Source organism: Equus przewalskii, chromosome 30 (assembly GCF_037783145.1).
Source record: "Equus przewalskii isolate Varuska chromosome 30, EquPr2, whole genome shotgun sequence".
NCBI lineage: Eukaryota > Metazoa > Chordata > Mammalia > Perissodactyla > Equidae > Equus > Equus przewalskii.
The window spans coordinates 26,685,357-26,713,352 of record NC_091860.1 but is presented as its reverse complement, the minus strand read 5'-3'; the positions used below and the strand labels follow the sequence as shown (position 1 = coordinate 26,713,352).

Genomic DNA, 27,996 nt, shown 5'->3' with positions numbered 1-27,996 from the left:
GCAGGCACAGGCGTGCCTCTCTTCCGGCCGCACGCGCTCCCTGACCCCGCGCCGCGCGCGCCCTGCGGACTCGGCGTAGGAGTTGGCGCCGGCTGCGGTCCGGCCGTCGCGGGTCACGCCGAGGGCGCCCAGCCTGGCCTCTCCGCGGCGCCTCGGCCCCGGTGCGCCGCCGCGGCCCATGGGGAGAGTCGGCCGGGCGGGCCGGGTAAGTGCGCCGGGGCGGGCGCGCGTCCCCGGGCGGCGCTGGACGCGAGGCCTCGGGTGTAGGCCGCGCCGCCAGGGGGGCAGGAGAGGCCGAGTCGGCCCCCCAGCCGCTGGCGCCCTGGGCCTCCAGGCGGGCCCCGGGCTCGGGCGACCCTCCGCGTCTCCCTTCGCGTCCCCCGCCGCTCTCCTTTATTTGCCTCGGGTCACCAGGCCCTCGATCTCTCCCCCTCTCGGCTGTCTGTTTCCGTCCCTTTCGGACCCGAGGACGTTTCTCCTCCTTTCCGTTGGTCCTCTTTTGAGGAAGTTGCTCAGTCCCTAGATCCGGGTAGCCATCCTGTGTCACCTGTGGCCCAGCACGTCGCACCCCGCCCGGGGCCGGGCAGTGGGCAGGGAGGAAACCGCTTCCTTCCCGCGCCGCAGGACGGGGACTCCAGAGGTTGACAGCTCTTCGAGCCCGGGGTTTACCTGAACAGGTGAAGGAGGGTACGACTCCGGCGTCCCCTCCGTCCTTGTCCTCCTAAAGCGAGGTTTTAGCTCTAGTATTCCATCATCGAGCATTTTTTGGGCATCTCCTCTTGCCCAGACCATATGGTATGAACAGCGGTTGCAGGATAAATAAGATTCCGTACTCTCAGAGTTTGGTCTCTAGGGACACAGGCGTAAAAACCCTTGCCTGGGCTGACCCGAGGGGCTCGAGTGGAGTCTGGAAAGGCTTCCAAGACGGGGTGATGCTTATAACTGAGTCTCGGAGGTGTTTTGTTAAATGTGCAGGATGGCAAAGAGGTTCCCTGTGGAGAAAATAAGGTGGCAGAGGTGAAGCACTGTGGTGCATTCTGGAAGCCGCAGGTAAGGCAGAGAGAGGTTTGGGGACGGGCACTCAGGTCAGATCTAGAAGGTTGATTGGGAAGTTAGTAAAGGAGAGCCCTTGGAGGTACTTACTGGTAGAGCCAGGCGTATGGGTGCAAAACAGGATGTTCTGGGTAAGGGCAAAATTCCGCAGAGACTCAGGTGGATGAAGACTGCCTCCCGCCAACAGTTGGTGGAGTTTTTAAAGAATGCAACTCAGTTTCAACATTTTTACGGTATAAAGGCTGCAGACATTTTGACTATAATAAGGATATTTAGGGAATATGGGGTAGTATATTAGTAACTTAAACCGAGGGTGTTTTATTTTTAGCATTTTATTAAGAAATGTGCTGCATGCTGTGCAGTTTAGGATAGAGAGGGTGGGTTGTGAGAGACAGAAGTATAACAGGGTGTAACAGAAGTGTTAGCACTGAAGAGCTGTTCTGACTGTGGAGTTCTGTAATAACTAGAGAGAGCCTTTATGGAAAATAAGAATTTGGGGAGAATTGTTGTCTGTTCCCAAATGTTACTTGATAAAGTGGGTTTCTTTTCACTTGGTTTGTTGTAAATTACCTCCTGGGGACGGTTGATCCAGCGCTGGTAATCTCTGCCGTCTTTCGTAGTAGTGAGCCGTGAAGGACGTTCTGTTATTCCCCGAGATTACAGGTGACTCCCGTGGACTTTGCAATACACTCCAGCCTAGGGTATTTTGGTAATAATAGAGTCTACGAGAATGGATGGAAGTACTAAACTATGACAGGGGTGCCAGAGGTGGAATTTTAGGCAAAATTTTTTTCAGATCTTTAAAAAGTCTTTACAAATCTTATACATGAGGCAGATGCCTTTTCTTCCCTGTTTATTGGTGGACAGCAACATGCACCGCCCCTGGTGATTCCTTTCCTGCTCCTTTCTGTCTGCATGTACTTCCCGTATTCCTTAGGCTTCATTTTCACTTTTGCTACATGAACTATCTGTTTAGTCATAAAAAGGTCTCCTCTTACCAAGGCTGCCTGTTTAGGTGCTCAGAACTCAAACCTTGACTCATTGTTAGTTGTGCAGTGGTAGTTTTTCTCCCGTTTATTATGGTAGATAATTTAATATTTACTATTTTTTTTTTTTAGATTTTATTTTTCCTTTTTCTCCCAAAGCCCCTAGTACATAGTTGTGTGTTTTTAGTTGTGGGTCCTTCTAGTTGTGGCATGGGGGACGCCGCCTCAGTGTGGCCTGATGAGCGGTGCCATGTCCGTGACCAGGATTTGAACCAGCAAAACCCTGGGCCACCGCACAGGAGTGCGCAAACTTAACTACTCGGCCACAGGGCTGGCTCCTAATATTTACCATTCTTATATCACATCCCACTTACCGTAACTTTTGTCCTTAAAGGCAAATCTGCATATCTTATTGTTTCATAATGCGATTTAAGTGGGTGCATTAACATTTCCATCCGCTCACTGATATGTTTAGAAAATATAGGGGCCGGCTCTGTGGCCCAGTGGTTAAGTTCGCACGCTCTGCTGCGGCGGCCCAGGGTTTGGATCCTGGGCACGGACATGGCACCGCTCGGCAGGCCACGTTGAGGCGGCGTCCCACATCCCACAACTAGAAGGACCGGCAACTAAGATATACAACGGTGTACAGGGGGGGTTTGGGGAGATAAAGCAGAAAAAAAAAAAAAGATTGGCAACAGTTGTTAGCCCAGGTGCCAGTCCTTAAAAAAGAAAAAAAAAAGAAAATATAAAGTGCGTACACTGTTCCAAGAATGATGCTAAGCTAGACATACAAGGATGAAGACAAAAACAGCCCTTACCTTTGGGGGCTTAAGAAGTAGTAAGACAGTCGTGTCAGCCATGGGCAGCAGGGCGTGGAGGCAGCATAACATGTGAACATTGCTGTGGTCTCAGCATGTTCAGGGGAGACAAATTGGGGATAGTGTTTTTGTGGGGTAATAGCTGCCAAAGGCTTCAGAGATGCCCTTTAAGGATGAGTAGGTGGGCGCTTCTGCGAAGACTTCTGTGTTCTTTGTCTGCCAGTTGCACGTGTTTAAAAAATACTTCGCCAGCTTAGGTAGAGTCTTGAAAAGTCATCATTCTTCTGGCAGAACCATGTTTTCTGTGTTTCTTCTTAAGAAAAAAAAAAAGTATAAAAAAGAAGTAAATAGCAGGTTATTTTAAAGAAGTTATAAAAACCAACTGTTTGTATTTGCATTCGATCCTGGCTTCTTAAGGTATATCCAAATGTTAGAAAGCACTGCTTTTTATTACTTGGCACCATGCTTCATGAAATAAAGGTGTTATATCATCTAAGTACCGTTTCGGCATTAATTAAGTTAAGCTCAGGTCCAGGGAGAGTCTTGTCAATGCACTTGTTAGATTTCAGTGGTTGCAGTGGGGAGAATGAATGAATCAACTATGGTATATTTATGAGTGATTAAAACGGCTAAAAAATATATACACATCCTTTAAGGAATAGATGGAATAAAGCTATGTAAATGAAGTTACGAGAAAGGAGGAAAGCTAGGAATTAATGAGAGTGGGATTCAGTTTGCTTCGCACCCCTGGGTGGGGGAAATCACTTGAATGGGATGGGGGGCCGTGTGGGTTGAGTGTGGTTTCTTGTCCTGGCTGCTGTTTGGCGAATTTGCTGGCGCTTGTCACATTGTAGTAAATAATTAAAAGCAGGCCATGCATGCGTGGATGGATAACAAGTATGTTGTTGCTGTGATTAATCCAGTTCTGTGAATCTGAAGTTCAGTGAAAATGAGAAAGGCAAAGAAAGCTATTCTACATTTACTGTGATGCAGAGATCTGATTTATAAGTTCTGGTTACAGAAAAAACTAGCAGATGCTGATAAGGTGACATTAGTTTTTAATATTTAGTTTTTGAAGGTTTTTGAGAACAGAAACAGGAAATTTAAATGAACATAAGGTCTTGCTGCATAATGATTTCTGAAGCTTGCAGAGTGAACTTAATCAAATGGAATTGTCAACATGCCATCTTCAATCTAGAAATGAAAAGGAATCAGAGCAAGTATGATCTTGTGAAACCTCGTTAGCTCAGCGCTGATGTCCTTGTTAAATATTGGATTCTTAGGTGGAAGAACTCTGTTGGAGGCAGAGATCCTCTACACTGCTTAATATTTTTGGCCCTGAAATTCGGGGAAATCTTTCTATCAGTTTACTCTTCTGGGTGGGGGAGCTGCTAGTGTTCATTAAACAGCAGCCTGTTACCTCACAACCCCTCCCCCAGCGCTGCTTCTCCCCTCCCTCTTACCTATTTTTTTTTATTGGAGTAAAATATACATAACATAAAATTTGCCATTTTAACCATTTTTAAGTGCACAGTATGGTGGCGTTAAGTACATTCATGTTCTGCTACCTGTCTGCCCTCCATCTCCGGAACCAGGCTTCCCCTGGGCGTTGGGTCGTTTCACTGCTAATTCCTGTGGCCACATAGATCTTATTTGATTGTTACTGTTTCAGCAAATGTTTATTAAAGGCCTACTCTGTGCTAGAAATGAGAGGTGCAAAAATGAATAAGCGCATCTCTTCCCTCCATAGTTTTGCAGGCATTTGGTTAACCTAGTTCCATTGGCACTAACGTGCTGGTAGATACCTTCTTTGATGAAGTTCTCAAGTTTCTTATGAAGAGATATTAGGAGAAATAAAGTGGAGTCTGGATTGTAAACAAATTTTGATAGTTTATCAAGAACGATTCGTTTTGAATACCAGGCAGGCTGGGAGAAAAGTACAGGAAAGCCTTTGAAGCTCTTTAGTGTGGTGGTCTTCCTTCTGGCCAAAGTTCTTGTCAGAAATTTCTGAGAAGATGAACTGGGAGTGGATTTGCAAATAGAGCATTAACTGTGCAGTCGGCCTGACTTCCTGCTCAGCGCTGGGGCAGACAGGGATCTGAGTCTGGGGAGAGAGCAGAGGGCTCCACAAACTGCCTCTAGGTTTTCCCAGAGTTTAAGTAGCGTGGATTAAAATAGGTTCTCAGGTGGACCCCAGAGGGATTCCCTACGATGCTTTGAAGACGTGGGCGCATTGCAGCCATACTGAGTTAGGAAATGGAGGGCATTACTTGTTCTTCATTTCGCCTCAGTGGCTCAAGCTTAACTTGACACCACGATGCCAAGTTCCTGGATAAAACGTCTGCTTTGGCAGTGATGGCAGTGGGCACCTCCCTGTTGGTGTGCTCTCTAGGAAGCTCTGGGTCCCAGCTGCCGCAGGCTGAGCTGGTGAGTTGTCACAGAAGCCTTGAGGAGGGGAGCCTGCAGGCATGCCTCGATGTTCGATGTTCGTTCGGTGATGTCTGTGAGCGCCAGAACCCTGGGCTCTGCTGTCATCCGCCTTCTCCTGCGCTCCCTCTCAAAACTGAGAGCTTTTAGGTGATCTGAGGGTTCAAATATTAAGGACTGGAAAAAACTGAAAAGCAGCAAGTTTATTGGGGGTGCTGTCTTCCAGGCAGAGAGCTGCCCTGCTCAAAACCAGAACAGCTAGTCTGGGAGAGTAAAGCTGGTCCCATCCTTGTCGCCCCCGCCCCATGCAGAGTGGAACCAGGTCAGCCGAGGTGCTGGGCAGCAGGGTCTTAGGATTCCGGTCGTGGAGGGTGGAGAAGTCAGCATTCACCAGAGGAATTTTCGCCCCAAGTCAGACGTAACCTTGGGGGGGAACTAAATATTTTCCTTCTCATCTAAATCACCTTCTCTTCCTGAGACAGACTCGGGCACAACAGGATTGGTGTAACGCAGTTTCTATGGCAGAATGCCGTCTGGGCCTGGAAACAGACAGACTTTTGGAATGTGGCTCTAAGGCAGAAACTACCTGTGCTTAAGCTCTTTTTGCAATTTAGGAATTTCACTCAGAATTTTTTTCTCTTTGCATCTGTGAGGAAGAGATTGATTTCTTATTTTGAGAAGCCGGCCATGTCATGGGTTTCAGATTGCTGAGGTTTGTCAGAGGTGGCAGTAGGTGTTTACCACCAGGGGCTGCGGAGTTCTGACTGGGTTTGCAGTGGGTCTTCCCACCATGCCCTTGGGCAGAGGTGTCCCCCAGAGTCCCGGTTCCGGGTGTCCCTCCCTGGGCTTTCATGGTGGACCTCCACAGCAGATGCTGCCTGATCGCCACCCTCCTGAGAAGGCTGAGAAGGGGGGACTGCTGTCTGGTATTCCTCTTCTGCACGGATAGTATGTGCTGGCCGTTCACGTGGAGGTTGTTGATTGTCTCTTTGTGATCAGTGTTATTGAAGATGACAAACCTCTGCTTGGTGGGACATGAAGAAGTCAGGGTTTTTAAGATGTAACCCTCTACTCTCCCCGCAACAATCAATCACAATTTATGAAAATACTGCCTTTGTGAGATCATTTCTAGGGCTTTTTTTCCTTATTTCTAGGCGTATGTTTAAATTTTTTCTTTATGAAAGGGTAGCCCCCAAAAAAGCCTAGCTTATTGTGATAAGTCAGTCTGGTAATTGGTGTTTTTGTAGGGATTCTACTTTTTGCTATTGAGGCAAAATAGAATTTTTAAAAATTGGATATATGTAATTAACAATGCCCTGAATCTAGAACTTCTGTCTTACCTCGTTATATGCTATAGAACAGAATGGTTTCACTGACGAATTACGTGACCACATGATCCTCTAGATAGGAAAATTACTTCTAGATGTTTATTTTACAAGTAACACACGGGTCTAGCTGCGTGTATTAGAAGGGGCACTGATTGGTGACATCAGGCGTCTTGGCTTCTGTCACTGAAGGTCCCTGGACTAGGTGATCTCTTCAGATACCTTTTAGCTCTAAAATTCCTTCATACTGAGTGATTTTAACATAAGAAGATTTGAAATCTTTACTATATTTTGCATTCTTTAAACTCCACCCCTTTTGCTTTTCAGCATTAAACTGAAAAGATGTCCCTGTATGACGACCTGGGAGTGGAGACCAGTGACTCGAAAACAGAAGGCTGGTCCAAAAACTTCAAACTTCTGCAGTCTCAGCTTCAGGTGAAGAAGGCAGCTCTCACTCAGGCAAAGGTAAGAGAAGCCCACAGTGAAAGCAGAAGTCTGCAGAGCAGGTTCCTCCTCAGGATTAAGAGTAATTTGATTTTAGCTTGCTCTTCTGCGTTTTTTTGTTGGTTTCTTTTCTTTTCTTTTCTTTTTGGTGAGGAAGATTGGCCCTGAGCTAACGTCCGTGCCAGTCTTCCTCTATTTTGTACGTGGAGTACTGCCACAGCATGGCTTGACGAACAGTGTGTAGGTCCACACCCAGGATCTGAACCTGCAAACCCTGGGCCACCGAAGCAGAGTGCACGAACTTAACCACCTTGCCACCAGGCTGGCGCCTCTTCTGCCTTTTTATTGAGCATGTAGGATTAAACACTCAGAGAGAGAGAGGCTCTGGGGAGAGAGGAATAAGGAGCTTAAGGTCATTTTGCTTCTCCTGACTCCTGGGAATAGAACTATTTCAGGGAATCGGAATGAAGCTAAGCAGTACTCTCAGTTTCCAGCAATGTTGCTGGTTTTCAAACTTCAGTCTGTCTAAGACTGGCTGAACATTTAGTTAAGATGCTGCTTCAGTAGCCATATTCCTGATATTCTGGTCAATTCTGGTTCTGAGTTGGGGCCCCAGAGTTTGCGTTTTTTGGTAGAGTTGCTGCCGTTTGCTGTAGGCGCTCTGGAAGCGGTGCTCTGAGGAGCGAGGCTCCGCGGTCACTACTAAGCTGTGAGGATCTGTGTGCTTTGCTGCAGGCTCGGCTCCTCGTCAGGGTGTCAGGTGGCTGTAGTCTGGGGCAATTGCTTTTGTTCCTGGTGTGTACGTGTTGGGCATTGGCAACATCATTGAAGTTATTCAGTGTGTAAAACATTAAAAACGTAGTTGTCCACTGGATATTTGCTGTTAAAATGTGACTGTCAAATACTTTTAGGAATGAGAATGGGTTATGTTTTGCTTATTGTTTTAGGGCCGTTATGTTGTAGAGCCTGCATATCCAATGGAGGCTCCATCCCCCAAACAGGACAAATATTGGTCCTGAGGGGGTGAAAGCATTCCTGCTTTTTTTGTGTGTAGAGCACAGATAGACGTAAAGTACATGAACAGGACAAATATCGGTCCTGAGGGGGTAAAAGCATTCCTGCTTTTTTGTGTGTAGAGCACAGATAGACGTAAAGTACATGAACAGGACAAATATCGGTCCTGAGGGGGTAAAAGCATTCCTGCTTTTTTGTGTGTAGAGCACAGATAGACGTAAAGTACATGAACAGGACAAATATCGGTCCTGAGGGGGTAAAAGCATTCCTGCTTTTTTGTGTGTAGAGCACAGATAGACGTAAAGTACATGAACAGGACAAATATCGGTCCTGAGGGGGTAAAAGCATTCCTGCTTTTTTGTGTGTAGAGCACAGATAGACGTAAAGTACATGAACAGGACAAATATCGGTCCTGAGGGGGTAAAAGCATTCCTGCTTTTTTTGTGTGTAGAGCACAGATAGACGTAAAGTACATGAACAGGTACAGCGGATCTATGGTATCAAAGTTTCAGGGGTGGGGGAAATGCGTTAAAAGGTTCTTGGAGTGGGGAGGCAGTAATGAAAAAAGAAGGTGAGAAATACTGCTTGAGAGATACCTATTGAAATATTTATTGATAAAATGATATATTTTCTGGGATTTATTTTAAAATAATCCATTGGGCGGGGTAGGAATATACATAAAACAAAATTGGTCATAGTTGTTGTCAGCAGTAGAAACTTAAGAATTCTCTTAAGAATCTTACCTCTTAAGACTTAAGAATAATCTATTCTCTTTAATTTTATGTTGGAAGTTTTCCATAAAAAGTAGTTTTTGAAGTTAGAATTATTTTTCCTTTACTACATCATCAATAGATACTTTAACTGAGGTGTTTATGTTTGATTGTACAGTATTATAAAAGGTTTTTAGAATTAGGATACCCACAGGTAAAGCAACGCTATCTTAAAATTTAAATTTGTTGTCTTTTTCAAATTCACCGTTCCCAGATTTAATTTTTTTTTTTTTCCTGAGGAAGATTCGCCCTGAGCTAACGTCTGCGCGAATCTTGCTCCACTTTATATGTGGGTCCCCCCCACAGCATGGCTGACAAGTGGTGTAGGTCCACGCCTGGGATCCAAACCTGCAAACCCAGGCTGCTGAAGCAGAGTGTGCCAGACTTAACCCCCACACTACAGAGCTGGCCCCCAGATTTAAATTTTTTTATCCCAGTATTTAAAGAGAGAGAATTTTGTCTTTTTAAAACAAGCTTTCATCCCACATGGAAGGAAGATTAACAAAACAAGTCTTGTTTTTCCTTTTAATTTTTTTAAATTGTTTTAATTTTTAAAATCTTGGTAAGTTTGTATAACTTTTGCTTTGCACGTAAGGTGTATAAATAAGGTTTTGTATTCCAATACCAATACCATTTCATGTATTTTACTCTTGAAGGGCTAATCTTCTCTTTTATAAAATGACTAGCTCCAAGGGAATTCTCATACTTAATAACATAAACTCAGACTTTAAGTGGACATAATTAATGGGCAATCGTATTTCAACAGAAGATAATTAATTGAAAAGCAGAAGTCAAAATATACTAGATCTATACAGATTAAAAATTGTTTGGGATAATTCTTTATTACCAGCTTAAAAATTGTCAGCTTCGTGAATTACTTGCAGCCAGTTTTTTAAAATCCTGGATAATTTTGTTTCTTCCTGCCCAGTGTGCTTCAGGATCTCTTTCTCTATCCAGCTGGTGGGTATTTGTAAACTATAGGTTAAAAAGCCAGCTTATAGAAAGTACAACTGAGACACTAGATCCTTCCAAAAAATAAATGTATTAAAAAGTCAAATACAGTTTACGGATCACATAGTAATTTTCTGTACTATTATTTTACTCACATGAAAGTAAAGAGTTAGATGCTGGTAAGTGAGGAATTATGTTTTTATGTGACATCTAGACTCTTAGACATCCTCTTCAGTATCTGCTTCAGTCTGTTTAATTTATGCTTATCTTTCCATGTATACAAATACATTAATTTTAGCTACTAGGAAATCTCTTGAGATTTCAAATAGATATTTTTGATTGATCAAAATAAAATGATTGTGAAATAATTTCTGCAACATTCTAACATCTTTTGAGATTGCTGTGTGAAGTTAGTATTGTGTTTTTCTCGAAGGGAAGTGAAGATACTCTTAGGCTGTTTTATTAATTAATTAATAACTACTAGATTGGCCTAACCAAATCTGTAAAGGTGTTTGGTATAGAAAACTACCTACAACTGAAAGATGGAGCTGTGATTTCATCTATATTTCCATTTTGAAAAAATAAAAAATTATAATAGAAAAATATATGATCCTGATGATCCCCCTATTGTCCTTTAAACTTTGGTGTTCAACTTGTGAATTGTGTATTTAATGATTGGATTAAATTTGTATGCTTAAAATTATAAGCACTGTTAAATTCAGGAGAGATGGTAGCTTATTTTGAGCCTTTTGTAGTGATAATAATGAAAATGTATAACATTTTAAATTGCAAAGGGAGGAAATTAAAACCTTTATAACCAGAAGATCAAATGGTCACCATACCCGTCTGATCATGTTTAACATTACTAACAGACAGCCTGACCTTGTGGGCCTGCTGGGGTGGTGGAAGACAAGCACACCACCTCACCTATGAACTATTCTTGCTAAAAAGCACTACCCTAATCTAATCAAGGTTTAACTCAGGTTTTGAGAATTGTAGGGCATAGAGGAATAAGTGAAACTAGACCGCCGGGAAGTTATCAGACAGATCTGGAACATGCAACCTTTTACGAGATAGTGTCAGAGGATAAAGGAAAGGTAGGAGACAAAGATGCTGGTGCTGTGATGGTGATGACACGATGGCAGGGAAAGGGAATGTTGTAAATAAGAGACTTAAAACCACATGAATTGCTGCACTTTGGTAGGATGCTGGTTCAAAATAAAATCAGCTATTTAAAAGACATTTAGGGGACAGCTTAGAAAATCTGAGTATGAATTGGATAGGAAATGATAGAGGGCATTATGGGTTTTATTACATGTGGTAATAGTATTGTGGTTATGGTAAGAGAATGTCGTAGTTTTAGGAGATTAAGGGTAAAGTGTCGTGGTGTCTCCAACTTTCGAATGGTTCAGCACAGAATGTAGGTGCAGGGTAAAGCAAATATGATAAAATGTTAATGGGTTGATGGTATATGAATGATCATTGTTCTCTTTTTAAAATTTTTTTCTGTGTTCGCATAATAAAAGAAGTAGGGGAAGACTTTGTATCCTGCGAGGAGGAAAACACCCCTAATGCACAAGCATCTTTTGTCCAGGGTGTAAAAACATGCCCATTGCTGTGGAGGGTCCACACTAGTCACAGTTTAACATGCCGTCACAGGTTTGCCCTCCTGTGGTCAAAGGGAAAAGCCAGTGTAGAGCTTTTTTCATACGTTGTGGCACATGCAAATCTCAATAAAGCGACCACAGTTACTGTAAACCTTTTATAAAAATGGAGGAAATGCATGTAAAACAAGGCTAAAGAAACTGGTGTATTGTTATAGTAATAATTGAATTAAAAGGCTGTTGTGTTAAGATGATAGTCTTCTCTTATCTGAAAGGTTTGTTGCAGAGATGGGAAAGGCTTTCTCACAGTAGGAGGAATTTCAGTGTGGAGCTTCAGTACACTTATTTTGTCTCTCCGGGACTCTAGAGCCAGAGGACAAAGCAAAGCACGGTCCTCGCCCCAGTCATCGACCTGAAGCGAGCTGGCTCTTCAGACGACCGGCAGATCGTGGACACCCCGCCGCACGCAGCCGCCGGCCTGAAGGTGAGCTCCTGCCTGGGCGGCTCTCCTGCCGCCTGCAGTCTCACGCACGCTCGTGTCACCCCAAACACAGCCGCCTCACTAGGCCTTCGCAGTGTAGTCAGTATCATCTTCAACTTAATTTTTACTTTTGTTTTATCAAGTTGAAAGTATTTGTCTACTTAAAATAGTTCATTACAGAAAAATGAGAAACTGGAGCTATGCAAAAAGAAAAACAAATGACTTCAGTTCTACCCGCCAGAAGTTAAAACTGAATATTTTGGAATGCCTTTCCATTCTGTGCCTCCTCCACCTTCTGTTCTCTAACTTGCTTTTCTCACTTAATGTGTTGTGACTGTCTGTCTGTGTCAGAAAGTATAGGACTGTGATCGTTTTAACGGCCTCACTGTATTTTTTGCTATCGTCAAGAATGTTAGTGCTTATTATTTTGTTGCGGGTTAAAATAGAGAAAAGGGTTAAAAAAAAAATGAACAGTTCTACTACCCTAACTTTTATTATCCGAGTGATTTTACATGAGCTTAAAGACAAAGAAACAGACATGGTCATCTCTGGAAATGGAGTGTGAGGATGAGGAAGATCTGGGAAAGTTACTCAGAATCATAGTTAAAACTACACAGAATGAGGGACAGATGAACCTAATGTCAACTGCAGTTAAAACTACACCTGCTCTTTAGGTATACATTTAGCCTTCGCAGATGGCATTCGGATAACACGACTGCCGTGTTTAAACAGCACCACGCACACGAATTGCATGATGAAAAATGACCGAGAGGTTAGTAATAGATAGATTGTGGTTATCGTGACTGGTAGCAAGGTACTGTCCCCACTCGTGCGCCCCTTCAGACTATTGGAAAGGACCCCACATTGAGCTGAGACACTCCCAGCTGTAGGCCCCATCCGTTTGTCTAGTTTCTCTGTCCTCAGTGTTCTGGCTGTCCTGGCTTGGGATCTGCTTGCTCCACCCTGCTTTCGTTCTGAGACAGGGCACAGCTGAAGCTCTTGTGGGATTTCTTGCCCGAAGACCTGGTGCTGCTCCTGCAGGCTAATAGTCTGTCAGGAAGGAACGGCACCCCACAGTGGAGGTGTTTGGGGGGACTCTTGGTTAACATTTTTTTACCCACAAATTCCCTACCTAATTTTTTCTCGCTATGTCTAGTCAAAAACTGTTTGATCATCTTCTGTTATTGTGTATTGACTGTAGAACCTATAGTATTGGCCCCCCACAAATTTAATCAATAAGCATTTTCCTTCTTTTACATAGCTTCCATAACGAATTTTTAGTTGTAATGTCTTCCCGTCAAGTGAATGTATGGTTATTTGCCAATTATTCCCTAAGTGTAGAACCATCTAGAATCAGCTTTTAGGTTGTCATTATAAATAACACTCTAATGAATATCTCTACAAAGAGCTTTCTATACGTTTAAAATTATTTTCTTAGGATAGATTTTCAGAGACGGCATGAAGACATTAGTCATTTTTATGGACAGTTTGTTTTAGTGCCAGCTTGTTCCCAGCAGAGTTGTGTCAGTACACGCTATCACCTACAATTTATGAGAGTTTTAGTTTTCCCCACCCTCCCCAGCATTGGAGTGTTAACATTTTAATTTTTTTAATCTAACAAATTGCTTTGTACTTGATAACCATGTAGAGAACCATGGCTCATTGTTAAACTTATTAGCAGGGTTTATACAGTAAGCATTGTTTGCTTTCAAATTTTGAAATGACAAAGAATTAACCTTCATACTGACAATTTGTTCTGTCAGAAACTTTGCGATAATAGTATTGTGTATATTGAGTAGCTCTTTGTTAGCTTCTCTCTGGTCTTAATAATAACTGAAAGGAAATCTTGTGCATGTGCGTTTGTGTTGTTAACATGTCTCTTATATGAATTCATATGAAACAGATTCATAACTACCCTTTGGGAACCCTATGTTAAACAGATTTGTATAAATTTTCCAGTGATAGGCCCTCAGTGGTGATTATAGTTATTTTTCTGATTTCTTTTATTCATCAGACCATGGTGTTTCCTGATTTTTAGTTAAAAGGAAACAATGAGATGTTTGTTTTCTAATGCAAAATGTCAAACTGAACAGTGTAATACAGGCATTGTTAGATTTATAACTCTCTTGACCATGTGATTTTTGTGTTCAATACAAAATACGGTTGACAAACAGCCTTCCTGCCTTTGGGAGTGTTGCGCAGTGTCCCTCCTGAAAGAGGTGCAGCGTGGGCCCTTGTCCTAACCTGCGCTGCCCAAGGTATCTGTGGGGCCAGTTAAGGCATCCTCTTTTTACAGATGATAAGGAGGAGTTACGCTAAGAACACTAACGGAAGAACACATGGAGGTTTAGCAGAGTTTGACCATGCAGTAGATCAGGGCTCACCAGAGCCATGTGGAGGTCAAGACCACCCACCTAGAGGGAAGCCCCTTCTAGTCAGCTGCGCTCTGTCTGCCTTTGGTTTTTCTCATTTCTTTGTTAAGGCTACTACTTTTCTCTCCAAGAGTAGCCCCAGTTTCTAAACGTATAGACAAGAAATGCAAAATGTTATCATCTTAACCTGTGAAAAATTAATTAGAAAAATTTGAAAAATTAATGATGATGTGAAGGGAGTTACATCCACCTGTGTCAGACTCAGCACCTGAAATGCATCCTACCTGGGAAGGGATGTGTATCCCAGGGAATTGCAAAAAGCCCAAGAGGATGCTTTTTGCTTTTTTTAAAATTCTTAATATATCATGTCTCTTATGTAATCAGAATCTAGTTATTCTATTAAATGACCACAAGAATGATTATTAGTCATGGGTTGTTTTGTTTTTTAAGTTTTCATAGATATATAAAAACAGAAGTATTCAGTGTTTACTATAAATAATCAAATTTATTGCTTAAAGCTTTAGGTGGTGGCAGCTTGTTTAGGAATTCCGGGAGAATGCCATAGGGTATTTATGGAATTAATACTGAACTAAGAGATGAAGTTCTTTGTCCTGGTTCTGCTGCTCCCTCCCTAGGTGTGTGGCCCTAGGTGTGAAACCTCCTTAGGCATTTGTTCCCTCATCTACAAAACAAAGGAAGCAGATGGCCTCCAAGGCCCCTTCTAACCTCATTTTCTTTCACTTTAATTCTTTGAATTAAATTCTAAGACATGAGGATGGTATGTACTTTGGCATTTTTACCTTTCTTAGGATCCTGTTCCCAGTGGATTTTCTGCAGGAGAAGTTCTGATTCCTTTAGCTGATGAATATGATCCTATGTTTCCTAATGATTATGAGAAAGTAGTGAAGCGCCAAAGAGAAGAACGACAGAGACAGCGGGAGCTGGAAAGACAAAAAGAAATAGAAGAGAGAGAAAAGTAAGGCTTTGTTTGGCTTTGGGATATTATACGTTTGAAATATTCACTAGAATATTAACGAATGAACTTTAGTGCTGTCTGTAAAGCTGAAGTTAGTTTTCACGGTTGATCTGAGCAGTCATCAGAAGGAGTCAGATTGTTTTTAAGAATTTGTAGTTGTTGAGCCAGCCCTGATGGCCTAGTGGTTAAAGTTCGATGCTCTCTTCACTTCAGTGGCTCAGGTTTGGTTTCCGGGTGCGGAACCATGCCACTCCTCTGTCAGTAGCCATGCAGTGGTGCTGGCTCACATAGAAGAACGAGAAGGACTTGCAACTAGAGTATACAACTGTGTACTGGGGCTTTGGGGAGGGGGAAAAAAAAAGAAGATTGATAACAGATGTTAACTAGGGACATCTTTCCCAGAAAAAAAAAAAAAAGAAAGAATGTGTGGTTGGTCACATCCCAGCATGAAAAAGAATTTGTAGTTTGTTACATCCCAGCATGAAAACAAACTCTGGAGCAAATTTCATATATAGATGCAGAAAACTTAAAGTGCACATTTTAGGTGAGTTGTTAGAAAAGTAACTTAGAAACCTGATGTTGAATAATAGTTTTTTTCCCTGTGCTATGACTCTGCTAGCTATTTAAAATGCCTAAAATGTTATTCTTTATTTTTGAGCCAGATGGAATTTTTTGAAACTTACATTCATCTTTTATTTATGTTTTTTAAAAGTGTGGGTAACAAGGATTTATTTGATTTTCTTCTTTGTAAAATATTGAATATTAATTATTAAATAGTTATAAAATATTGATATACTATTTCTCCTTATTTTTGAATCATTTCATAAAGTGAAAGCATGTTTGGAGAATTGAAATTATTAAACTGTTGCCTATGTTGATATGTATGCTTTAAACTTGAAAGAGGTAAATATCAAGGAAACTTTTTTCTTGCTACTTATACTCATGTACTTAGTAAATTTGTTCAATTTGTCTTCTGGATTTTTCCCACTTCTCATATCTTTGCTACTTTAGTCTTCAGCCAGTTTTTTGCATGCCGCCATCCCCCAAATTTATAGTTTAGTGTGAAAGGGAGGATTTGGGTATTTTCTAGCCAAGAGAAAGTCAAGGTGGCGTCCTTGGGTTCACATCTCTAAGTTGGTTTGTCTGTGATGAATATTTGTTTCCTTTGTTATCACAGGAGGCGTAAAGACAGACATGAAGCTAGTGGGTTTTCAAGGCGACCAGATCCAGATTCTGATGAAGATGAAGATTATGAGCGAGAGAGGAGGAAAAGAAGTAAGGCATGAACAGAAATGTTATGTTTCAGATCTAGTGCAATTCCGTTTTTTGCTTTCCGTATTTAATTTGATGAATAGTTCAGTTGACATTGATTTGGGTGGTTTTCTCTCTAGAATTCCAGCAATCCACACTGGCATAACAGTTTTTATTTACATTGTGTTTTCACATACGTGCTCCTTGGAGCTTCCCAACTACTTCTAATATTTATTTATTGAATACTTTGAACACATCTTGAAATACATAGACTTTTCTTTACCTGCTGCACGGTTGGCCTACTCTTTGTATCAAGCTGCATTTCTGTTAAGTACTGAATGGAGAGTCAAGGCGCTCGTTTCCAGAAGGTTTGCCACTAACATGCGTGAACTTGAAAAGGTCCCTGCGCTTCCCTAGACGCTGGCTTCTTTCAGTGTCTGTAGTGAGCTGGGAGATGAGAATTTGAACTAGGTACTTCATAAGGCCCCTCCCATCTCTACAGTTTTGCAAGCAGAATTCTAATTGTGTTAGAGCTGAATTCTTAGTGACCACGGGATAGTTAAGCAGTGCTCATTCTTAAGACAATGGGCTGCTGCTTATTTTACCTTCATTTTGTTTTGATTGCTGAGATTTCCTTGAGTTGGTGGCTAGTTTGGTTGACAGATTGAGAAGTAAGTGAGAAATTTTAAATCTTCTACTTGTCTGCTAGATGCCAGACACTGTTCTAAGCACTGTCATAAATTATCTCCTTTACCCCACCCAACAACTCGACCTGGCTCTGTGATTATCCCTATTTTAAGGGTGAAAAAATCTGAGGCACAGAGGGACCAGCTACTTTACGTAGTACAGGTCCACTGTTCATTTTCTCCAAGATCTTCATTTGCCCGAAAACGTCATTGTAACATGGTTATCTTTAACGTGAGACCTAAGAATAATGTTATCGTGATGCTGGAGTATATTTGCCCATAACGTGGACTCTGTTTTATGATCAGCAGTTTGGCAAGCCTGGTCTTCCCAAGTGCACAGCCACGGTTGTTGCAGGTTTTGATTTAAATCTTAAAATCTTTCAAATACTGATTGAGTTCGAAAAGGGCGAGTCTGTAGTAATTTACAATTCTTAATCTTTCATTCCAGATAGGAAATGAGTATTTATAGACTGTTTACTATGAACAACAAAAAACATAGACACAGAGAACAGATTGGTGGTTGCCAGAGGTGGAGGGTGGGGCGTGGGAGAAGTGGGTAAAGGGGGTCAAAAGGTACAGACTTGCAGTTATAAAATAAATAAGTAAGGGGATTAATGTACAGCATAGTGACTATAGTTAATAGTACTATATTGCATATTTGAAACTTGCTAAGAGAGTAGATCCTAAAAATCCTCAAAGGAAAAAAAAATGTCGTAGCTACATATGGTGATGGATGTTAACTAGATTTACTGTGATCGTTTCGAAATATATACAGATAGCTAATCATTGTTTCCACACCTGAAACTAATATATCTCAATTATTCTTCAAAAGAATACTGACTACATGCTGAGCGCTGTTAGATACCACATTGTTTTTCTCATAAAGAGTAAACATTTGAGTGTGCTGTGTGTCAGGCATTATGTTAAACATTTCATGGCCATTATCTTATGAATCACCACATGTTTAGTTTTTTTTTTGTTTTGTTTTGTTTGTTTTGTTTTGTTTTAAGATTTTATTTTTTCCTTTTTCTCCCCAAAGCCCCCCGGTACATAGTTGTATATTCTTCGTTGTGGGTTCCTCTAGTTGTGGCATGTGGGACGCTGCCTCAGCGTGGTCTGACGAGCAGTGCCATGTCCGCGCCCAGGATTCGAACCGACGAAACACTGGGCCGCCTGCAGCAGAGCGCGCGCACTTAACCACTCGGCCACGGGGCCAGCCCCACCACATGTTTAGTTTTTACTAAGTTGTTGTAGAATCCAGTATGTAGGTTGAATATTTGTTGATCTCATTTTTCCATCTTACGTATCAGCTGTCCTTTTGTAAGGAGGTGTGCCTTGTATATTAAGGACATTTACTTTTTTCTTGAACATTAGCAGGAGCTGTACAATTTAATATGAGGGAAGTAATGGCATTATAGCCATTATGTGTACTGCTGTTAATAGATTGATGTTCATATTTTAACTGCTGAGTAGCAAATTTCCAGTAATCATCCAGAATTTTTTATGCTGAACTCATTAGAGCTAATCTTTTCAGAATCAATAATTGCTTAGGTCTTAGTGACAAGGTTAAAAAATGGTAATAGGTATTTCAAAAGAAATATAAGAAAGTGTTATATAGGTTCGTATTTCTCCTCAAGTATTTGTCTAGCCCAGGCCTGTTAATCATGATGAATGTACACTGGCTTTAGAGGATTTTTTTTGGTGAAACATTTCATGCTGGTGCGGCATGGTTTTATAATCAGGTTATTTTTTGGTTACATTTTATTTTTTGGATTATATTTCATTGGTGATTAAGTTATAATACATATGTTAGGGCCTATGTGTAATGAAAAATTCCTTATATTCTCCACTCGTGTTTTTCTTCTGGTTGTCAGATAGCAAGTGGAGTCTGTTTTGGTTCATTTGTGTCCACAATTCTCTGTCCAGGAAGCATGAGCAGGAGTGGTGACAACACAAAACAGACTCTTTAGGAACCAGAAGTACCCACATTTCCAATAGGTGTTTGGATCCAGTGGTTTGTACCCTGGAAAGGAGTGTGCTGTGTTGTCAAGGGAAGCTTTGGCATCACAGGGAGCTGGGCTTTATTCTCTCTGCCCATTAACTCTCCTCTGATCCTTTTCTCATCTGGAAAATGAAACAGTAGTACCTGCTTCAGGGGTTTGTTAAGCCTAAATGAGAGAACATAGGTGAAAGTGCCTGCTGGGGCCCATGCTCTCAGTAAATAGCTATCTTACTGTTTTCTGAGTAACTGCTAGTTCTCCAGGTTGGGCTCTTTTACCTTAAAATTCATTTATTGACTATATTCTGGGGTTCATGAATGCCTGCTTTGAAAAAAATAATTTTGTCCATCTGGGTTTTGCCAGTTTTCTACATTTTTAATCCTAGATTCAGAGGAGATGAAGCAGGTCTTTTCCTTTTTAGTTCCTTTCTTTGCAGGGGTGGCATGTGGCTGGGGAGGGGGGGACGGGGGGCGGGGGGTAATACAACAAATGGTAGGTGTCACAGCCCTGGAGTCTGGCATCTGACATGTCTTCCATCTTCCCTCCTTTAATCGGCGGAATTTATGTTTTTGCAGGTATGGGCGGAGCTGCCATCGCACCACCCACTTCTCTTGTAGAGAAAGACAAAGAGTGTATGTATTATGGGTTTCTTCCCCTTTTCTGCTGATAGGATCTTTAGCCCAGTCTGGGAAGTCGTAGCTAGGATCAGCCAGGTTTCCTGAGTGTAAAGGGGGATGGCCCAAAACCGCACCTCTGCCTCTGACGCTGAGGCCACGTGGGGTCCCAGAGGCTGCTCTCTCCCACCGCTCCTACTGGAGAAGTTTATGTGCCGGCTCTGAGGCTTGGATTTTATACAGTGAGGTGCTATTTTTTGGTGTAATTTTTTTCCCTCCGACATTTTCTCTTAGGAATTAGGTTAAAACAGATAGCTCAGTTTACAATTTGTGTACTCAGTGTTTAGAGGCTGTTAAATTCTTGACCTTCCGCAAGGTGGCAGTGCCTTCCTTGATTAGATTTCTCTGCCTTCAGTTTCTATTTCAGTGTACATTTACCTACGTTGCCAAAACATGCCCACCTGCTGTTTCTTCTCCCAGTGATCTGTTCTAGAATTTTGGGGTTGGAATTGGACTTTGATATATCATCTACATCATTTTCCTCTTCTCTGGGTTAGACCACACCTAAACTATCCCAAGAAAATATAATCATCTCTAGTGCTCTTTAATATCTGTTGAACTATTTATATTATCTTGTTAAAGAAGATAATTCAAAAAATATTGTTAAATACCTTTTGTGTGAAAACACCTGACAAACCAGTTGAAACCAGTCTCTGGGAGTGGGGCCCAAGCATCTGGATCTTTTTAGAGCTTCCTTGTTGATTCTAACGTGTAGCTGGAGTTGAAAATCACTGCTCTGGTGGTACATGGTCCCTGACCCCAGAGACCGTTACTGTCTGCTCGGGTAACGAGGTGGTAAGATTAGAATCTAAAGACAGGTACACAGTGTGCTGTGGGAGTCGAGAGAGTTCAGTCGGAGCTGCCTGGGATGTGCAGAAAATCTTAAAGATTCAGACACGAGTTGTCATTTAAGAGCACTGTGGAGGGTAGCTTTTCAGTATGATGTGAAAAAGACGTTTGAGGAGATGTAAGAGCAGGCGCAAAGCTAGAATCAGAAAAATGGTCTTCTACCTCTGTGATTTAAAAAAGTCCTGTAAAGGCTATAGAATTGGTTTGGTTTTTTCTCATTCCTTGTAGTAAACTAAAAATGTCAGCTACATTAGTTCAAGATAACTGATTTATACAAGCGCAGTTGAGAACTGTTTTGTAGTATTTTGGTAAACCTGTGTTATTTTCATGCAACAGTACCCCGAGATTTTCCGTATGAAGAGGATTCGAGACCTCGCTCACAGTCTTCCAAAGCTGCCATCCCTCCCCCGGTGTACGAGGAGCAAGACAGACCCCGATCACCGACCGGACCTGGCAACTCCTTCCTTGCCAACATGGGGTAATGGTTCCAAGTGCTCTCATCTCAGCAGGTGTAGGGAGGACTCCAGCCCTTTCAGTAGATGCAGCTTGTTTGAAACGAGGGCATTCTCGGGTTTATAGGGAGACGCTTGGTGTGCTCAGTGCTGAGTCACATGGAGGGCGATCCAGCGTGATGCAGACATGTTTTGTACAAAACATAAAGCCTTCTAATGTAAGGGTTTTTGTTGTTTTTTTAAGATTGGCACCCGGGTTAAAATCTGTTGCCAATCTTTTTTTTTTTTTCCTTCTCTCCAAAGCCCCCCAGTACATAGTTGTATATTCTAGTTGTATGTCTAATGTAAGTTTTGAATGATTTAGATGCTGAACATTATATTCTCCAGGTAGGAAGAGTTTCTGATAATTATTTACATTTATTTTCATAACATTTGCAAATAAAATAGCTCACATGAGTTAGAGCTCCCTTACCCTCTGTCCAAAGGGTGGATGACATCTTTTTTTTCTTTATGAGCCATTTGCTTTAAGGTCATGATTCTTTTCCTTTGGTCTGAAAACTCTTAGTCATTCTAACTATAATTAGAAATTTGTTTGCTAGCATATAAAAACCAATTTTGAGGTTGACTTTCAGGTGGGCATGTGGATTTTTTGTAACCTCCACTGGATTTGCCATGCATTTTGGTTAAAGAATGTTTTGTGTTGTTTTACTCTGTTCCTCTCATGCTGTGAGCACTGTCCGATGAGGCAGCCTTGCCCTGAGTCCTTTGTTCTGTGTCCTATGACTGTAGCGATCACCTCGGTTTGCCCTGGCCTGTGTGCATTTGCTTTGCTTCTCAGAGCCCTTGGTGAGGTGACCAGGCAGTTGGAGTAGGTGGCTGGGCTTCATGCGCTGCAAGAGGGTTTTGAGTTTCTGACCTTCTTAGTATCCAGCTCCTAGACCTGCGTTGTTCTCTATGGTAGCTGCTGGCCACAAGGGGCTGTTAAAGTAACTTAAAACGAACAGAGTTAAAGTGTAGTTCCTTGATCACACTAGTCTCGTCTCAAGTGCTCAATAACTACACAAGGCTGACAGCTGCTGTATTGGGCAGTGCAGAGAGACAACATTCCCGTTATCGCAGAAAGGTTCATTGGGTCACCCTGGAATGTATGCTGGGGGGTGGATAGACAGGAAGCTTTTTTTTTTCTGGTAATGATAAAAATTGATTTTTTGCTGACTCTCCTTTTAAACAAGAACTAAATTGTTAACTTATGCCTAAGGAAGATGCAATATAGTACAATTCAGCAGTTTTCAGTCTTTTCCTTTTAGCCCTAGTTCAAGTGAAATTTGTTCAAATGAAGTTTTTAAGGAAATTACACACGTGAAATAATGTAAGTGCAATTCTCGTTGAAGCACACAGTTTTGTGGTTCAAGCCCTAAGTAGCAGCAGCCACTGGGGGGCATCCTTGAGGCCTGTGAGGCACCTCAAAGTGTGGTTTGAAAGCTCTCATGGTGTTAGAGAAGAGCAGTAGACTAAGAATCAAGAGTCATGGGTTCCAGTTTCAATTCTACTGTTAACCTCTATAGAAATAATTTCTAAATGTGTCTTTCTTTGCTCCTAGTCAACTCTAAGCAGTCAGCTAATCTGGGCCTTCTGTTTCCTTATTTTCCCATCTATTAAATAGATAACCTCTAAGAGTTCTTTCATTTATAAAGTCTATCACTGGAAACTCTGCTATTTAAAAAAATGCTATCATTGTCACTACATGAACTTCATAGTTATTTTTTGACAGGCATGCTTTTAAATAAACTCTGGTCATGAGCTATAGCATTGCAGATACTGGAGCACACAAAAAGTCTAGTATTTTCTAGCAGGGGTACTGGGGAAATTTTGTTAGGGAAACTAGTGTTTCCCTTCCCTCAGAGATAATCTCCGGGTGTCGAGGATTTCCGCATTAGCTTTTTATATTTCTTCCATCCTGAACACCCCACAGCCTCCATCTAATGGCCCATGGTTAATCATATGTGACCTCATCGAAGCCTCTGTGGGATTTGTGCCCTCTTTGCAGGAGATTGTTGTGCTATAAAACCTGGTTTGTGCTATAGCTGATGACTTCAAGCGCAGAGATCTTTCTCTTTTTCCCCCTCCCAGTGGCACAGTAGCACATAAAATCATGCAGAAGTATGGCTTCCGGGAAGGCCAGGGTCTTGGGAAGCACGAGCAAGGGCTGAGCACAGCGTTGTCGGTGGAGAAGACAAGCAAGCGAGGCGGCAAGATCATTGTGGGCGACGCCACGGAGAAAGGTGCGTCCCCCCAGCAGGCTTGTTTTCAGGGTGGGAGCGAGGGGGAAGTGAGGTCCCGAGGGAGAGCACGGCCTCTTCTTGAGTAGAACGAGAGAGTCCTGATGATGGTGCTGTCCAGTTCTGTGCTGTGGAAACCGAGAGTCCTGAGGCTCGTCTTTATTTGTTCAGAAGAGATGGGAAGGCCATGGGAGAAAAGGATGACGAGACTTTGGCAGAAAATGAAAGTACTCAGAAAATAGTTTCGTGCCTCCTTGTATGAGGCAAAGAACCTTGTCGAATTGATAAAATCATAGTTATGTTTTTATAGCATGAAAGACAGCTGTGTACCACAGCATGTCAATGATGATAGCTGCTCTTGTCCCTCCTGGAATGGTTCTCTCCTCTTCCTTTCCCTGCCCTCTCATCACAAGCACGATTTCTGATTCTCTCACAGATCAATTGCCCTGTGAGATCTAATGTTATTTTGTAATCTGTTGCTAGAGGACGCCTACTTGGTGTTTTATTTTCATTTGATTCTTAGAACCTGTTGTCTACTGATGGCATATTGGAAGGAGTCAAACATATCTTAGTGTTTTAAGCAGGAGATTTGAGTTCATTTTGAGTCAGCCTTGCTGAACTCCCTTTCCTAAAGAAGGAAGAAAAGCTTTCTGGCAGCCCTGTCGATGTCTAGCTTTAGGAAGTGGCCAGTCAGCCTGACGGGCTAGTACCAAAAACCACGTCACCCCGATTATAGGAGTATCTGAAGTGAGTCAGCCTGTGGCTGGCTAATTAACTGCTCGTTACACTGGCCTAGTGACCTTCGGCTCCTGCCAAGGCCAAGACTCTCGCCTGTAAAGGTTGTGATTGTTGTGTTCTGTCCATCTTGTCGAAGTGAACTAAGCAAAAATTGCAGGTAGCCTGGGAAGCTGAAGACTTCCAGAAATTGTGGTAAAAACCTATATCAAAGCACAGTGGGTGCTTTTATTACAGATAGTACTAGATTTTTGCTCAGAGACTGCATAGGTGCTGATAGACAACTCTAGGACATAGTGGGGATTGCTGTTGAAATTAAATTATTCATTTTAACGGGACTCAGTGCCCTAACATGTCTGCATCTGATGATATGTTTTCCTACAGATGCAGCCAAGAAGTCGGATTCAAATCCATTGACTGAAATACTGAAGTGTCCTACTAAAGTGGTCCTACTAAGGGTAAGAAGGAGAAGACAGAAACCTGAGTGCCTACCTTGACTTGTGTGTCCCTGCGTGCTTCCAGCCCCACTGGTAGCATTATGGTTGAAGAACACGGAAACAGCACTTTTGCAAATGATGCTTTTGGATAGACTCTGTATAAGACTGATTTTAGATTCCTTTTTCACTAATGTTTCTTTGCTGAGTACAGTATGTAAGGCTACAGTGAATAATTACTTTAAAATATTTGAAAGTATTGGAAGTTCAGCTTAGTTTACATTTTGATGCTTGCATAGATGATCTTGTACTTCTTTACGAAGCTTAATATTTATTTTTGTTTGTTTTTTAAGAAATACCAACTTTCAGGTACTACAGGGATGAAAATTTTCATTGTGTCATTTGGGGTTGAGAACATTTGCCATCATGGAAAAAAGTTATTTATACATCTCATTTATGTATTTGTAAATTACACTTGATACTTGAATTTATTTATTTATTTTTGTTTATAGAACATGGTTGGTGCAGGAGAGGTAGATGAAGACTTGGAAGTTGAAACCAAGGAAGAATGTGAAAAATATGGCAAAGTTGGAAAATGTGTGATATTTGAAGTAAGAGTGCTTTCTTTTGATGTTTGTACCCCTAGTTGTAATTGACAGATTACAGAACATTTTCTACAAATAGCGACAGGACGTGCTGCAAGTAGCATACGGTCTACTGCAGAAGGTGACAGATGTTGGTTAGTCATACTTCTCTTATTCACTTATAACAATTTTGAACATAAAGACAAGGACTTCAGATTTTATTAGATGAAGAATTAAAATGTTTCATTTTATGATTGAGGTTTAGTTTGGTGACTAGATACTTTGCTGTGTGCACAATAGTTTGGTTACTTGGACCTGCCTTTGGTTTCCTTCGTTTGGCGGGTGTGTAGTTAGTGCCTCTCACATGCCCCACACTGTGTTGAGAGCATTCGGAGTACAGGAAACATGTTCTGTCCTTTCAGTGATGTGTTCAAACACATGTGAAAATAGAGAATATTCAGTTGCTAGATTTCAGTAGTTTTGACTATAAGTACAGGAGTTGAGAAAGGGATTAAATCAACAAAAATAGTTGGAGAAGGCTTTGTGAACAGTATCAGATGTGAGCTGTGAAATGAAGTGGTACGATTTGGATAGAAAAGAGTATTCAGATCAGGGTCACAGCTTCTGGGAGACTGAGGAAGGCAGCAAAATGGGATGGTTGGGCGTGTGGGGATTACTGGGAGACCTGCTTACGTAGATGGAGCGGAGCCAGGTTCTGCAGGGCTTAGAAAGCGCGACAGAGGAGTTCAGCCTACTGTGAGAGGCAGTCAGAGTGCGAAGCTTTTTGTCGTCAATTTCTGCTCTCGCTTGTGCTCCTCTTCCATGTCGTGATGCTGTTTGTTGACCACGTAATTACTTGTTTATCTGCAGCTGGCACAGGCCCTCCAATGGGTCACAGACTGCCCTGCTTAGCTCTGTGTTCCTGGCGCCTAACACAGTGTGTGTCATAAACAAACGGTCAACAGATTTTGGTGACAAACAAATTACACTTATTTCCTTGGTTTCTGGCTACTACTTGTCCGTACATGGTGGTAATTAGGATACTTTGGCAAAAATCATTTAAGGAAGAAGACCTACTTTCAGTGATATCTCAGATGATAACTTTACCTATTGCACTTTTCTTTCTTTTCCAGATTCCTGGTGCCCCTGATGATGAAGCAGTACGAATATTTTTAGAATTTGAAAGAGTTGAATCAGCAATTAAAGGTAAGTTGTACAGCTAAATAATAGAAAGAATAAAACAGTCAAATTGTGTTCTTAATTGTTAGGTAATGAAAACATGTTCTTGCAATGTCTTAGAGGAAGCCTGTATTAACTGACTGTCTTTTTGTTTGCCTTTTAGCTGTTGTTGATCTGAACGGGAGGTATTTTGGTGGACGGGTGGTAAAAGCATGTTTCTACAATTTGGATAAATTCAGGGTCTTGGATTTGGCGGAACAAGTTTGATTTTAAGAACTAGAGAGCAAGTCATCTCCAGTGACCCCTAAGTGAGCTGCAAGCTGAGCAGAGAAGAAAAAGGTGGCAGCCACCTGCATGGCTGTTGGGTACAGAGACTCTTGAAAGAACTTCTAAGATATATGTTGACTGATCCCTTTTTTATTTTGTGGTTTTTTAATATAGTATAAAAATTCTTTAAAAAAAAAAAAAACAATCTGTGTGCCTCTCTGGTTGTTTCTCTTTTTTATTACCACTTCTGAGGTGATTACATTTTTTGCTAGGATTTCATGATAATTCTCAAGTGCTTCAGTGATACAGCATTTCTTGCACTAAAAAATCTAGAAAGTTTTGGGGTATGGGGTTGTATTAAGTTATCCTTTGCTTTTCTTTCTTTCTTTTTTCGATTCATTTTAATAAAACCTGCAAGTTACTAAACTGTAGCTTCATAAATTGTGTAATAAAGTATCATCTTGGCAGTCTGCCAAAGGTGGAAATGCCTGCTTTCTCTAACAGAGAAGTTCTTCTTATTGACTCCAGTCGCAGAAAAAGCTCTTTACGGCCTGAACTAAGGTTGAAGAACTGAACCTTCCATGACCTGTTCGGATGAGTCATTTTCGGTTAAGCTGAGTCAGACTATTATGGTTTGTGATGGATTTAGGGGTATATGGGTATAGAAATCATGAATCTAGCATTTGTTTTCAGAGATTCAAGCATAGTCTTTAGCGTAGATCAGAAATGACAAGTTAATTCAGAACCTCGCAGGTACCTTGTAAATGTGTATCCAGTTATGTTTTGGAAATGGTGGTTCCTTGGGGTCATGTTTCTACTGGCAAAATTTGCAGTAGTGTCAGTTCTCATGTGAAACTTTTAAATTTATAAAATTTAGCCACATCAGCTGCTTGAACTATACTGCCGATTAATATAGTTTTGGAATTTTGAAAAATTCTAGCATTGCGGTACAGTGGTGTGTGTGGCTTAAAAATTTAGCAGGACCACAAAAAAGAAAACAGATAAAAATATTTGGTACTGAGGTTTGTTGCCAGAGCAGGAAGTGTTTCCAGAGCATATTTGTGCCTGTGTTCTGTTCCTCACTTGCCCGAATATTGCATGTGACTTTCCTGAAGTGGCAACTGAAGGACATGCAGCTGTGTTGTCTCTTTAGGTTATTACGACATGAAAGTGTGTTGTGACCCTTCGGAGGAAGAAGCACTCACCATTTCTTTGCATTCATGGACTTGGTTTGGAGACATAAGGAATATTCTGACCCTTTTTAAAAAAGGATTTTCTCATGTTTTTATTTAACATAAATAAAGAATAACATTTTCTCTTTTGTGGTATTATTTTACTGAGTGAAATTGAATTAAGGCTCCGTTTTGTGATGAAAGTGCACATAC

At 41.6% G+C, this 27,996-nt stretch overlaps 1 protein-coding gene across 3 annotated transcripts; it reads left to right on the top strand.

Moving 5' to 3' along the window:
- On the top strand, window positions 1–27,932 carry RBM17 (RNA binding motif protein 17). Of its 3 annotated transcripts, none has more exons than XM_070601200.1 (12): window positions 1–205; window positions 6,937–7,074; window positions 11,760–11,876; window positions 15,055–15,221; window positions 16,399–16,496; window positions 19,734–19,790; window positions 21,018–21,159; window positions 23,264–23,415; window positions 24,532–24,605; window positions 25,094–25,192; window positions 26,299–26,371; window positions 26,508–27,932. In XM_070601200.1, the coding sequence occupies exons 2-12, from the start codon at window positions 6,952–6,954 to the stop codon at window positions 26,609–26,611; spliced, it is 1,206 nt and encodes a 401-aa protein (XP_070457301.1). In that variant the 5' UTR covers window positions 1–205; window positions 6,937–6,951; the 3' UTR covers window positions 26,612–27,932. The 3 variants fall into 3 exon arrangements, with proteins under 3 accessions (XP_070457301.1, XP_070457303.1, XP_070457304.1); XM_070601202.1 differs by lacking the exon at window positions 1–205 and adding an exon at window positions 236–677; XM_070601203.1 differs by lacking the exon at window positions 1–205 and adding an exon at window positions 260–1,050.
- The last annotated feature ends 64 nt before the right edge of the window (window positions 27,933–27,996 follow it).

What these genes read in the sequence shown, in the direction of transcription:
- RBM17 (XM_070601200.1), top strand. Translation starts at nt 6,952, where the DNA reads ATGTCCCTGTATGACGACCTGGGAGTGGAGACCAGTGACTCGAAAACA. An exon ending in GAAATAGAAGAGAGAGAAAA is followed by an intron (nt 15,222 to 16,398) that starts GTAAGGCTTTGT and finishes TTGTTATCACAG; the next exon opens with GAGGCGTAAAGACAGACATG. An exon ending in GCGAGAGAGGAGGAAAAGAA is followed by an intron (nt 16,497 to 19,733) that starts GTAAGGCATGAA and finishes ATGTTTTTGCAG; the next exon opens with GTATGGGCGGAGCTGCCATC.